General features: G+C 41.6%; 1 protein-coding gene across 1 annotated transcript in view; it reads left to right on the forward strand.

Annotated features, from left to right (window-relative positions):
* MYRIP (myosin VIIA and Rab interacting protein) overlaps positions 1-14,543 on the forward strand; it is a gene marked incomplete at both ends in the record, with an annotated part of 220,500 nt that overhangs the window by 82,015 nt on the left and 123,942 nt on the right. The window contains one exon of the mRNA XM_084280293.1: positions 11,423-11,644. Within this exon, the coding sequence (XP_084136419.1) occupies positions 11,423-11,644 (222 nt within the window). The remainder of the gene's footprint in view (positions 1-11,422; positions 11,645-14,543) is intronic.

Here is a 14,543-nt window from a genome sequence, read left to right on the forward strand (position 1 = left end):
TAGTACTACATGCCCATGGGGATGGGGTAGGGAGAGTACTAAGTGGGGGAGATTCCCAGCCTTCACTTGCGAGGGATATTATCTATATATGCAGGCATGCATGCTCACACATGTATACAGAGCCAAGCTATATAGCAGCACTCACTGTTCCAGCTACAAAAGAAAGATCAGAATGTTATTTTCTAAATAAATTCCAAATTATTAGCTTTTTATATTTTTTCTGGTTGCTTACTGATTTCCTTTCATTCCATTACTGTGTATTCCTTTATATGTTAAACTATCAGAATGTTATTAAATTTACAGAAACATTCCTGTAATAAAAAGCTTCTATATTAAGCAGAGAACATTAACTGTGGATTATCAGAAGCATTATAACAGTGTTAAATGAAGGTTGTGTCTCTGTTAAATACTGGTGTAACAAGCAATAGCATATGCCTGTGCATTTAAAGGCCTAACTTAGTATGTCTTTTTAAATGAGGAGGTTAAGGTGCTGTTGATATTTTCTTTCCCTTCTGCAGAGGTTTGTCTGGTTTGTAGTAAGGGGCATGATACTCCTTTTGGAAGGTGTTAATATTGTTGGTTTGAAACATACCAAGGTAATGCATCTTGTGAAGTATAAAAAACATGCTCTGAAAACAGATTTTTTTACTTTTTTTTTAATCTGCCAAAGTACTGCCTGGCATATAAGACAGGTGTGTGGTATTACTACGTTTATAAGTAGCTTTCCATAAAACAAACAAACAAAACCTGTATGGATATTGCAGGCAATTTCTGTACTTTAGAAAATTGTTGTTTATAAGCTTAAATTTGCTAAAAATATCAAGTTGTTATTTCTTGACCCCTATTATGTTGACTGTTTGGAATTGCAGAGCTTGAAATTTTTAATCTCCTTGCATTGCAAAGTCTATGTGGACTACCTAAGAACAGTATTTACCCTGTGTTAGGAGCATGAGCAGCATGAAGAGGAGCTGGACTGTGCAAGTGGACTTGGAGCTATGTATATGCAGGCCTGTTGAAAATACAAAATGCTGTCATTGGCAAGGAACTTGCTCTGAAACCAAGTTATTGGAACCTCTTGCTTTGAGATTGGGTTTTTTGCTTTGTTTTAGGGTGTTTTTTTTTGTTGCCTCATGCAGTATAAACCTGGCATGCTTCTTAGGACTGCATAAGTTTCACCTAAAACAACCCCCTGGTACCAGGTTGTCCTTGAGCTTTCTTCTTTTGACACATCAGGGCTCCTGTGGTCATCATGGCAAAATACTCAGTGGACGATGGTGTGGGAAGACACAGCACTAGTGTCGTGTTCCCTGTGCTTGTGGAGAGCAGCTCCTCTCCTACTCATAGAATCATAGAATGGTCTGGGTTGGAAGGGACCCCAAGGATCATAGAGCTCCAACCCCCCTGCCACAGGCAGGGCCACCAACCTCCAGGCCTGGATCTACACAAGGTTGCCCAGGGCTCCTGGGAAGGCAACGGTCAGGACAGGCAAATTTGGGATGCCAACCTCAGGCAGAAGGCCCTCACGTATGAAGCTTTACTTATCTTGACTGTATGTGAACTGGGATGAGCGTCTGTGCGCTGTTTTTTTCTAACAACACATGCACTGTCCTCTGACACTCCAACTTGTCAGGCTGTGACACCTCCTTCCTTAGGAAGCTCTGCTGTTTGTTCCTCTGCCTCCTCTTGTTTATTCTGCCGTGTGTTCTGTGGGAAAGGAAGACTCCCTTCGTTTTCTTGTAAGGGAAGCAAGCAATAGTATCTTGGTAGCAACAGTGACTGTCGTGCAAACCTTTGTATGTTTTCATTGCTGGAAGTCCAGCCAAGAAGAGAGGAAGGAGGATGACTCAGTGAATACTTGAGAGACTCTCAGGGCCAATGTCAGAGTTAGTCTCCTGCTGTACGCTAGCCAGGCTATGAATTGTGTTTCGTAAGGTCAAGCCAGATGGCACTGTGAAAGGAGCACTGGGAAAAGAACTGTTTAATGTAGTAGGAGTGTTTCTGTTCTTAAAGGAAACTTTTTTCAAGATGATATGGGCGTAAAATTGGATTCTTAGGAAAGGTAAACTCACAGATGCCACCAGTGAGGCAAAGGAGGTATTGCACATAAGCAGGATAGAAGAATATTTGTGTTTAAAAAATATTTTCACTACATATTTTTGGTCTCTTTGAATTGAACAATGCTCTGTTTTTAAGAGTACTTGTCTGTGTTTATCATTCTTCAGGTATGACTGATAGGGTCAAAAAACATCACTATCTCCACATGACCTTGTGCTGAAAGTCAGGACCTGATAGGAGAAACATGAAATTCTCCAGTAAGGGAGGGATGGGGAGAGGCACAGAGTGTGACAGATGGGAGGAGGGAATGCAGGTAAATGCTATAAGGATACCAGCATTTGATGATTTTTTTTTTCCTCTACTGATCATGAATACACAATAAAGTGCTTGGAGGAAGTTGGTCAATATGGACAGGAATTTGGCTTCCATCTCTTTTAAAATTAGAAGCACCTGAGAATTAATTCTCATTAAGCTATTTTCTTTTTTTTCACTTGGTACAAGGAGAAAGAAGACAGGATTAAACAGGTGACAAAATGCACTATTCTGAGCTGCGAAGTGGTAAATAGAGACAGACTGATAACAAAACACATTAGAGAGACTTTCAGAACTGCATTTTGGCTGCTTAATATGTAGGATAACCTTTAGTAGATGGTGGGGAATAGAAAACTGTAGACCATGGAGTTCATCATGTCATATAAACTACTTGTGATGAGTAGATATCAATGGTGTTGATTTACCATAGACGACTTAATGTTTCTGAAAATTGTTTGGAAAGGACATGGAAAGATAAAATAAAAATTCTACTGTAATTAGCTAAAAAAGAGGCAAGAAACATTGACATATTAGTTACAGAAAGATACCAGACAGGCGGTGAGAAATATGCTTTGGGGAGAGCAAAATGACACTTATTGAGAGGGAGTGAGGCAGAGGGGAATACAGCAAATGTTTATATAACTGTAAATCACTATCCCATGTGGGAAAGGAAACAATCAAAGAAGGCATGGAGGAATGTTGGTAAAACTGTGATGAGTTTTCTTAGGATGTTAGGGTGTTTGACAAGGTAATACAATGTATTGTATGACATGCTTGTAATTGTCATGGTTTAACCCCAGATGGTAACTAAGCACCACGCAGTCTCCATGCCCCTCAGGGGATGGGAAGAACGGGAAGCAAACTGTGGGTTGACACAAAGGCAGTTTAATAAGATGATAAAGGAAGAGAGAAATAATTATATAGTAATAACAATTATAGTATTTTTAAAAAAATAATACGTAAATCAAGTGATGCACAAATGCAGTTGCTCACCATGTGTGGAGGGGAGCAAAACACAAAACAAAACCTGATGCCTAGTCTGTTTCCAAGCAGCAATCCTGCCACCCAGCTAGCTTCCCCAGTTATATCTGGGGTATGACGTTTGGTAGAGAGCATCCCTTTGGCCAGTCTGGGCCAGTTGTCCTGGCTGTACTCTCCCAGTTCTTGTGTGCCTGGCAGGATGTGAGAAGCTGAAAAGTCCCTGGCTTAGTGTGAGCACTACAACTACCTAGCAATGAATAAAACCATCCGTGTGTTATCAACATTATTTCACCTAAACAGAAACGCAGCGCTGCACCATCTACTAGAAAGAAAATCAACTCTATCTCAGCTAAAACCAGGACAGTGATCTAGGAGGAAGGTGTCACAAAATGCTAATTTAAATATTAACCAAAGCTTACTGTTTTGTCAGGTTGCAGGGCTATGGCACATACAGGTGAACTTATCAAGTGAATGAAAACTGGATGTGTAGTCTCAGAGAGTAGTGGTCAGTGGTTCAGTATGGATGTAATAGTGAGAAAGTGAGAAAACCTTCTAGCTTATTATCACTTATGGTTGATGCCCAGCATGGAAGCACACTGGCCCTGCTCAATGGATCAGTTAAACCCAGGATCTAACCAGGAGATTCTGCTGCACCTGCAGTGGAAGCTCTTGTCCCCCAATACTGGTGAAGTGTTTCACCTCAGAACACCCCACCTGGATGTAGAGTGGACTCTGACTGAGATAAGAGTGCACATGGAAGAGTGAAGAAGAAAGTATGTCAAAGCCCAGATTTATTTTCACATCTTCCATGCCGCAGTATTAGAATGAGCAGGCAGAGGAGTCCATAGGTAAAGCACAGCTTCCTGGAAAACATTATTTCAGCTTTCCTGTGCGGATTTCTGTTGTCCCTGGAGCTCCCCAAAATGTCTGCTCTATAATTCAAGACTTGCTTCTCCCTCCCTGCTCCACTTGCCCACAGAAGATTTCAAAGCCTCTCAGGTAAAGATGCTCCTGTGAGATCCAATATGACAAAAGAAAATGGGGTTAAACACAATGTCTCTTGATAATTTACAGGTTTACAAAGCGAGAAGAAGGAATTCAAAATAATACCAGTATATTATATATTTAATTTATCTACACTCTCACATGTCAGGCACTTCCAGCTGGTGATAGACACTTGATTGACAGTGCTTGTGCCAGCAACAGAAAAGGAAACTTCCCTTAAGAGCCACGAGCAGCGTTTTTATAGAGCAGCACGGTGCCTACAGAGTAATACAGCACAGATCATTCATTTTGTGAAATGGCTTCAGCAGAGCATGAAATTGTTAACAGATTAGGCTAGAGTCTGGCACGAGGAGCAAGGCACTGGTCTGGGACAAGTGAACCACAGCTTATCTTGGTGTTGACTGAATCCATTCACTCTCCAGCAAACGCAGAGCCAGCTACATGATTTTTTAGAGGAAGGCAAGCATTAAGGATCCTGGCATTTTTTTCTTAGCAGTTTAACTGGTTCAACTGTGATCATTAGCACAAAACTACAAGTTGATCTTCACAACATTTATTTTATGGTATTAGCTAAGACATATGAAGGTGTTAGTGTAATAACTTTCCCATTATCAGAAGTGCTTGCAAGTGTAAAAAAAAAAACCCATAAAACAGCCAAAGATTAAACAAAACAACAGTGTTTCTACTGTGCTGGATTTCTTTGGTTTTAGAAATGGAGAGCCCGCAGAATCTGTGATACTTTTTTTATACAGGCCACTGATTATTCTTCATAGTGCTGTCTCAGGTTGTAGGATAGCTGTATTTTTTTTAAATGTAAGGTTTACTTTATTTAGTGTTAATTTATTCAGCTTCAAGGAGTATCAGTCGAGGGAGATGGGCTATGCCAGTAGGGCAGTATAGAGTTGTTGAAAAGGCTTGTTTAATAAAATACCAAAATAGTTTTTTTCTTCTTGTACCTCACTTAATCTTAACTAAACATAAAAGCAAGTGATCCTAAGCTCCTGAATGCTTTGCTATCCTATGGGAGCTCTAATGGCACTGAAGTTGTGTGCTCACCTTCTGTATGCTCAGTTCCATTCCTGTTTCCTTGATACGGTTCATACTCTCAGTAGCCATGTGGTTCATGCTGTGGACACGGTGTTTGGTCTGGTCATGCAGTAATCTCATTCGTCTGTCATTGTCTGCATTTTGAGTTAAGCAATGGAAGAGCAAGGCTTTGACAACTGTAAAGAAATTAATGGGACAATATCATCAGTTAGCACATATCCAGCACCATCAGTGTGGGCTCCTAGCTTTGAAGAGAAGGAAAGAAAAGTTAAAAAGGAAGAATTGATAGGATTACCCACTAATTTTAGAGAGACTTAATTTTGTAGAAATGAAAAGCTTAAGAGAAAACACCCTTGAAAGATGCTAGTGAGATCTCAGGTGAAGGAATGCCACTGCAGTTGAAGTAATTGGACTGTAAAATATTCATCTTCCTGATTTTTTTATACACATGACTTTCTCATAACTATTTATGAGCCTCTTAGTGCTTGAATGCTGAGGTGTCCTATCCACCTGTCTCCCCAGAAGACTTTGTGTTTTGCTTTGAGGCTGGGGTTTTTTTATGTTACTCCCCCCCTTGCCATTTATGGTGCTCTCCCTGCTGTCTAATCCTCCCTGGAAGTCAGCTAGTGCTGCTGGATCGATGTCTCTCTGTACGGATTAAAGTGATGTGTGTTCCTCGAAGGGTCCCTAACCGCGAGCAGTGTGTTTGCATCTGTACTAGCATGGCTTTCTGACAGCACCAGCAATGTGTAGAATACTAATAGATGTACTAAGTGTTAAATACAGTGTGAGGCACAATTGTGACTGTGTTGATAGAAGCCTAAGAAAAAACCCCATCATTTTAAAGTAATGAATTAACTTGGCGTTTGCTTAAAAGGGACACAGTACTATCCTGTGCTCCACTTTTTTAAAGAGGGGCAAGTAGAGTTTCACCAGGGACAACTTAGGCATAAGAGAAGCAACATGTGTGTGTGGTGATTGAGCAGCACTGCCTAGGACAAGAGAGTTCTGTAGGATGCCCGCCCTGATGGAGAATAAACTGGCTGAGCAGAAGAGGCAACTGAAAGAAACGAGCACTGAACCTTTAGAGAGTAAATAATGAGGGAGGGGTATGTCTGCTGAGAGAATTTGGTTCTTACTTTATATAGCAGAGGGAAAGATGTATGATGCTGTCAGTGTGTGGCTTCATCATTATTTGCACTGTGCCGCCCTTTGTGCCACAGAGAGCATGGAAGGGATGGAATGTGAGCAGCTCCAGCTAGGTAACTCCTGGGCAGGAATTGGAGAGGGTTTGTAAACATTCTAGAGAGTGTTTTCCCCAAATTCAGCAACATCACACTGATCCGCTTCTGGAGAGAGGAGGTGTTGGGAGAAGGAGAGAGAGGAGTCAAGGGCAGAGTTGGGAACCACTTCTAGTAATCACAATCTTGGACCTTGAACAGGAAATTGAAAACCTGTGAAAGGGAGAGAAATTTCAGTCACAGTCAGCCTGTGATTCCCTCTTGTTCTTATCCTACTTGTTAATAAGCAGGAACTCAGTTGTATACTGTACAAGTGACTTGGAATGGAATTTTATCTAGTTAAGTTAATCAGGTCTGGAGGAAAAAAAGGTTGAGGGTGATTTGCTGTGAATATTAGTTGTAAATATGTTGCTTACAAGGACACAGTAGTGGAAAGAACTATATTGCTAGTAAACGAAAAAAGGTGTAAAGGTGTTTTATATGTATTTAGATCAAACAGTTTATTATTGCCACTGTCAGTTTGACTGTTACTGCTGTTGTACAGCAGATAAACCAAAGCATGTAAAAAGCTGGCAACTTAAGACAAATGACTGTAAGTTGGTGGCAGTGAAGACCAAGGAAAACAGTCCTTTAGCTTCAGTTTTGCCAGGTTTCCTCCTACATCTACAAGACCAAAGCCACATTACTTGTAGAAACAGAAGGGGCTGCCAGTTCATAGAGTCCAAAGATGGCTTTCCAGGCACGGTGTTTCAGAGAGGATGTTGCCCAGCTGTTGAGGAGCAGTCATGCAATGAGACGTCCTGGGCATCTGCTCACCTAGCTAACTGCATTTCAGCAGTGTCCTCCCTTGCAGCACGTAATCCAAGCCTGTCTTCAGCATAACACGGTATCTAACCTACTGTATCATCTGTAAACCACAGTGCAAAATCCTCTAAGACACTGAAAAGAAATAAACTGTGGCAATGAAAGCTATTTAAATAAACTAAATAATTAAAAAGATGCTGTGATTGAAGAGGGGAATACGACACTTCACCTTCAGGATATGGTGGCAAAGCCTACATCCAAAGCACTGTGCTAGGAAGTATTCCTAACCTGACTTTCTGTGTCTATCACCCAAAATGCCTGGAATTAATTACACACTTATTATGCAAACTGTTGCAGATTAATTAGTACAAGCCTCTGGAAAAAATCTAAATATGCATCTGTATATTTTGGAACTTATAGTTCAATAAAATGTTCTCTGTCAGAATTAGACTTGGTGACAGACGTGTTGGGAATCTGCTGAGTATTCTTTGCTGCTTTTGTATTTACAGGCAATCAGTGAAATGCAGCCACTCAAGAAAGAAATGAAATCCAATCTTAGATTCATTCAAACAGCAGGAGATCTCTTCTCCACAGATCCTTATTACTATGTTATACATACCCATAATAACAGAGCACCATCAGTTGTGACTTAAGTGATGTGAATAAACGCTGTCATTTGTGCTTCCCACTTTTCTGTCCTTTCCCCAAAAGGGATATTTTTGGTGCAGTCTTTTTTGTTGCTTGTTTTATTTGCACACATGATATGTACAGCTGTAAATACTTTCCCAAGGAGGGAACACCGTGTGATACTGGGGGGAAGTAAGTGCACACACATTCTCCCTCTTTTCTCTGTCCCATCCCCCTCATCTGTGTTTTGTTGAGGGAAACTGTTGTGTGAGGAGGAAGGGGAATGCTTGTGATGGATGTGTAGTTCAACCTGCCTCTTAGAAACATTCAGCTCCTTGTACAAGTGGTTGTCAGCCTTTTGGAATTGAGTTTCAGTGCATGACAGGATCACTGGTGTTAACTGTGCACCTTTCCTTAGACCATTGTTACAGTCTTCCTGTACCAAACCATTCTAACATCCTGCTGATAAGGTCTGGGACTTTCAAACCTGGGATGCCTCCAACTTCAACCTGTACCCACTGAATTCCAGCACTACAAACTTTTTCAGTGTATTGAGATTGTAGCTTACATTAACCATCCTGCTCACAGTCATTATCTAGCTGAAGACATGTGCAAGTGAGGTTCTCTCAGTATCCCTGTGAGTAAACCAGAGCCTACTTTTCCCTTTGACTTTGTCATTTTCCTCAAACCACACAGATTCGGCTTCCTACCAGTGTTGTGCAGCACTTCACTTTCATAGGAGACCTGTGTTTAGAAAATAGAACAGCCTTTGGCAGGCAGTGCATGGGGACCTTGATTTGTTACAGCCATGGAGGGACATGCACTGCTTTCTTTTCTGTTCTGCCTGGTTTCCTGTGGAAATGAGTCTTTCTGTCGTGCTCTCTCTCTTTGCCAGCCTATACAACCCTATCCTATTGACTTTTTGAATCCGTTGGCCAAATTTAGTCCTATTTAACAGTGAGGCAGATGCCTTAATGATATTAAGATTCTACCATTGTAATGAATGTTGGCAGCCAGACAGAGAGGAGAGATGTAATTAATGCCTCTACTGATGAAAAGGCTTCAGTGTGCACTCAGCTTTTTCTGGGTATCAGGCTTTATTAGCTCTGTTGTGAACTGCCTGGTTTTGTGTTGTGTGAGCATTATTGCAGTGCTTTAATAGGTGGCTTTGCTTCTGTGGTTTGTCTTGCTACCATGCATAAGAGCCCTAATGAGGGTTTGAAATGCTATTGAGCATGTCGATGTTGAGTGTGCAGGCTGATACTACCAGATATCGGTGTTACTAATTCTGGGAGATGGTAGTTGCATGAGGGCAATAATACCTTCTTTCACTCCTGCTCCTGACCTTGACTCCTTTACCCACTCTCACCTTAACGCAGAGGCCAATATCTGCTGCCTGGGGTCTCCAACCTGAAGTAAAGATTGCAGCATCTTCAGTTGCTGAAACTTCTCCATGCCAGAGATCTTCCCTGAATCATATAACCCTCCCCAGCTTCTCTCCTGGGACCTGGGTCTCCCACCTGGCATTCTATGCAGAAGCACTGCACTGTCTCACCCCATTGACGCAGAGAAGTGATGTGGGGAACAGCTCATTTCTCCTGTTCCCCTGGAAGGGTTGTCCATGTGGTACCATGGTAGGAGGGAGGAATGGGGATAAGGCAAACTAATCTAACCATCCCGTTTAATTGGTGGGATAGTTCTGTCGATTTACACAAAGGAAGCCAGTTGGCTTCTATAATTCAGACCTTTCCTCTCTTATATGATAACCTTTTATCTTTTCCATTTTTGTCGAAAAATGTGGGAAGAGAAGTAAGTATTGCCATTTGAACAAAAATCATGAAGATTATTTACTTGAAACTTCAGAGAGTTTGGGTTTGAGTAGTTGGACTGAGATAGTAAAATCTTTACACAGGGAGCAGAAAGCAAAACCATACTTTGTTTTAAAGTTTTAAATTTATAAAAGGGATGTATCTAGGATATGGTTAAATAGGATGTATGTGCAAGTTCAAAAATTACATGCTGTAGATCACTGCCTTAATTGCCTTTTAGACTTGAGGTTTAGAATTGACCTGTCAGACTTTAATAAAATAAGCTGGTTTTATTTTGAGTTATGAATCTGAGGCAGAAGTGGTGAATAAGGTGATGTACAGCCTACTAAGGCGTGTCATTTTAGCATTCCAGACTTGGCTGGTAATGATGCCTATAGATGATCTTGGTTGAGTTCCTGAATAAGTATGCAATAGGTATATTCTTTTTTATTTTTCCAGTAGAAAGATATTTAAGCATAAATTTAAGTTTTAGTCAGCACATCATGACTCTGTCTTCCTGCCACTTAGTCTACTTCTTATGTACCTTTGAATTTTGTTTAGACTTTTATGTTACTCTGGTCTTGCATGGGGTTCTTATCAGGAAGTGGAAATAGCAAGGTAGTCACCGCTGTTTCTGAGGAGTGGAAAGAATGAAATGTATACATGTGCACGACGTTCTCTAAGCTTTTATTTAACGTGGTCTTCATGAATCCCTTTTTGTCCCCTCTTCATGTATATGGTAGCTGTACAATCCAGAAACTGTGTCATGAGTTTGCAGACTCGTCTACTTACACAATTGTTCCTTTTGGCTGCTTTTTATTACTCAGACCGTGGAATCTATTGTTGAATTTGTAAAATATCAGAAGTGCTGTGAAAGGGGGAGGTAGCACATTAACGAATGCCACACACAAAATTTGTGTATGGGGCTTTTTTAAAATGAGCTCTTCAGGAAAGTTTAGGGGTTCCACAGCACTCTCACAAACAGTTGGCTCAGTATTGGTCCTAACTAGTAAAACACCCAAATCTCTCTGAAACAATGTACTTAACCTTCCTTGACAAATTGGAGCTATTAAGAATAATGTGACCTCAGGTGACAGAACAAAGCAAACCTAACGCTTTTGTTTTGAAAAATGCTGATCAGTAGGACTTTTTATTACTGCCCACCAAACCTTTTGACTTTCACAAACTGATTTTTGATTTGTGAAGTGTTCTGAAAGCAGCACTTGTTTCTCTAGTGCTGTCCCTTTGCACAGTGAGTACCTAGAGCAGTAGTCTGACTTCCCTGAGGGTTGTCTTGCTGGTCCTGAGTGAAGGGAGATTATTTGCCCTGGCTCAGACTCATGACTTAGAGAGTGGGTGGCACCAGGGAATGTAGTTTTTGCTTCCCGGTTCTGAATTTAAAATATGCCTTTCTGACATTTATTTCACACCTGTAAAAGTTATTTGAAGAGTGTTATGTCAAGACATGGAAAGAGGAGAAACACAAAGAGATTTCCCACTGAAATTTTGTCTGTATTTATGTACTTTTTCTTTTCCTTCTAGCGAAATGAAGCAGAAGTTGGATGAGGAGGGCAACAAGTGCAGCATCCTTTCCAAGCAGCAGAAGTTCAACGAGCACTGCTGCATTCGCTGCTGCTCCCCTTTCACGTTCCTTATCAACAGCAAGCGACAGTGCCAAGACTGCAAGTACAATATCTGCAAGAGCTGCAGTTCTTACCAGAAGAAGGAGAAGGCTTGGATTTGCAGTGTCTGCCAGCAAGCAAGGTAAGGGATTTACTGTTCAGAAACCTGTGTAAAGCAGCTGTGGCCTGACCTGAGCTTCTCCATGTATTTGTCCGCAGTTAACATGGGCAGGACGGGACATGAAGTACCTGTTTGTGTAGAGGTCGATTTGTTCCTGAGGTGTGACATGCCTGATGTATTTAGAGGTTAATTTGTTCCAAGACTGTTTGGTTACCTGTTGCGTTTTCCAGCCTTGCTTAGCTGGACTGATGCATCAGCAAGCAGTAATTGGACTTAGCTTGAGCAGGGCTGGGATCTTCTGAAATGCCTGAGTTACTAATGGAACCTGAGCGCAGATGGTGGTAAGGCAGTTAATCATTCTGCAGCAAATCCTGCTGATGGGCAGGGACTGGAAGGAACAACACTGGTGAATAGATCATCCAGCTGTGACTGTGCTTTGCAGTGTTTTTCTAAATGCCAGTTTATTGGTGGGGATGCTTCGGGCTTACTTTGGCAAATAACCAGAGAAAATATCAGCGCAACCTGTTATAATTCTTAACATCTGTGAGGAAAATGCTGCCAGGCTTCTATTTGCAGAGGGTATCAGGGATTTACCATCTCGCTCTTTTGAGGCTAACATAGCCAACAGATTGGAAGATAGCACCAGAAAAACAAAGCAGATCCAAACAAACACCTAACAGCAGAGAAAGTGTCATTCCCTGGTGGGGGACTCCGATAGTCCTTCTTGTCTGCATTGTGGACCAGGCTCCAAAAGCAGCTTTAGCCGTGCTGGCATAGTACACAAGAAGGATGAATGAAATGGCCTGATTTCTTGTAGCCTGATTTTGCACGTTGGTGATTAAAACAGCTGAGCAAATGTGAAAAAGATGTTTTTTATATTCTTTGTCTTCCCCGTTAATGCGGAACACGGGATCGAGACAAGAGCAGAGTCCATTTACAATCTTTTCTGACATTCCTGAGCTCCCACGTGTTTCCCATCAACACCTGCTTGAAATTTCAGCTCCCCCACAGTATCTGCAGATGAAGTGGTGTGTGCCCTTTGACACAGAGCCTTAAAATCATAGGGATCCCTAGTCAGTGATGCACTGTTTCCAAATGCCAGCCTTTGAACCCAAAGGAGGTTGTATTCTCCAAAGCACCTGCTGCCTATTACCTGGGAAAGTAGGTACCTTACCTACTTTCACACATACACACATCCCCTTTCCCCAAGTGAGACGTCAGAGGAAGGCCAGGATTCCCTTTTCCAGCCCCACAGAGAGCTGTGGAGGCCGTGCTGGCTTTTACTTCAGTCATTCGACCATTCCTTATTACACCTCTTTGTTCCGCTTCTCCTGAGTTCACCCCTAGTGCGGGCAGCAGAACATGCAGCCGGGTTTGTGCATGCTGAGGGATGGCCCTTAAAATAGTCTTTGCTGACTCCACAAAAAAAAAATGCCTCAGAAGAATTTAATTCCAGAAGAAAAATCTTTATCTGTGTTACTAAATGCTGTTTCTGACCCTTGAACTCAGTGCTTTTCCCACAGTCCTGTGCAGCCCTCAGTCACCCACCTGTAACACAGTTAGAAACGTTTTCTTTATTTATGAGACCTGAGACACAGCTGGAGTTATTTTTCAGTGGCTAAATTAACTAACACTGCTGCTAACCATTTTATGCTCTGATTTATTGATTGGATGGTGAGGCTGACAAATCCCCATAGGGGAAGCAGGGGCTGCCATTCCTCCAGGGCTGCTGAAGCGTTCTGGTTTGTCGGGGGCTTCTATTTCTTTTGGTTTTGTGGGATGGAGGAGGGTGATTGCTTTTTTAAAAACCTATCAGTCAGCATTTCTTCCAGGGAAAAACACTGGGAAACACCACAGTCTGTTGTGAGTTCCTGCCACCTTCTCAGTGACTCCTCTCCCAGGTGGAGCATGGACTGTGCTCTCCTGCCCCTCCCCAGCTCCTCTTCTCATGTCTGCTGTTTTTGCCTTTAATAAGACAGACAAAGTAGTGGAGGTGGTTCCCTGTTTAGCTGCTGCTTGTCTGCAGATCTTACTGCACAACAGAGTTGAAATACCACAGAGAAGACTGCATTTTCAGGTTGTTCAGGTTGTTCTCTTTATTTTTTTGTTTTGTTTTGTTTTGTTTTCTCGTCCTTCCTATATCTTTTTGCTCAATTCTAAGTGAGTTAAAATTATGTTTCTTTGCTGTGCAGGAAGAGTTTGGTCAAACTGGAAACGTAGAATGATACACAGTTCAGATTTCCCGTAACAATGTTTGTGCTCTTCACCCCTGGTCTAGAGCAGTGCTTAAATAATCCTGAGTTTTATTTCTAGTATGTATCTAGACTATATTAGCCAGTTCTCCGATGTCAGAAGCAGTTCCTTGCTGTCCCAAAGGCAATAAAGCGTTCTCAGCTTTAATTTTTGTAAAGATTGTTCACCTTATACATTAAAGCTTGATGCTCTAATTGGGTGAATTACTTGGAGATACAGTTTGTGTATATGTACATGTGAAAATTCTGGAAAGGCTCTGTATGATCTGGGAATCAGAATCAATGATTCAGGGGAGGTTAAAGTTTTTTTGAAAGCAATTGCATAAATGTCACTTGGGTTGGATGGGGGTTTTAAAGCTGTTCTGGGAGCTGTAGCCGTTTCTTTAGACTGTCTTATTTCTCACTATCTTCCTCAAAAGTAGTGGCATCAATGTTTCTGGTTGTAAATATTTTTCCTGGTAGAATCCTGTACCAAGGTGATCTCGACACTGAAGAAAAACTGTCATGTTGAATGTGTCTCTCAAGGCATGACCCTGGTTGGAGATACATCTTCTGTGGAAGCTGGTTTCATCTTCCAAGGCAGGGGTCTACATTAACACGTAGCAGAGAAAATACACAGGTCAGCATCTGAAACATGGAACGCTTGGAGAAAGTTGTGCAAAGAAGAC

The sequence above is a fragment of the Gallinula chloropus genome, assembly GCF_964237585.1.
Source record: "Gallinula chloropus genome assembly, chromosome: 2".
NCBI classification, from domain to species: Eukaryota; Metazoa; Chordata; class Aves; order Gruiformes; family Rallidae; genus Gallinula; species Gallinula chloropus.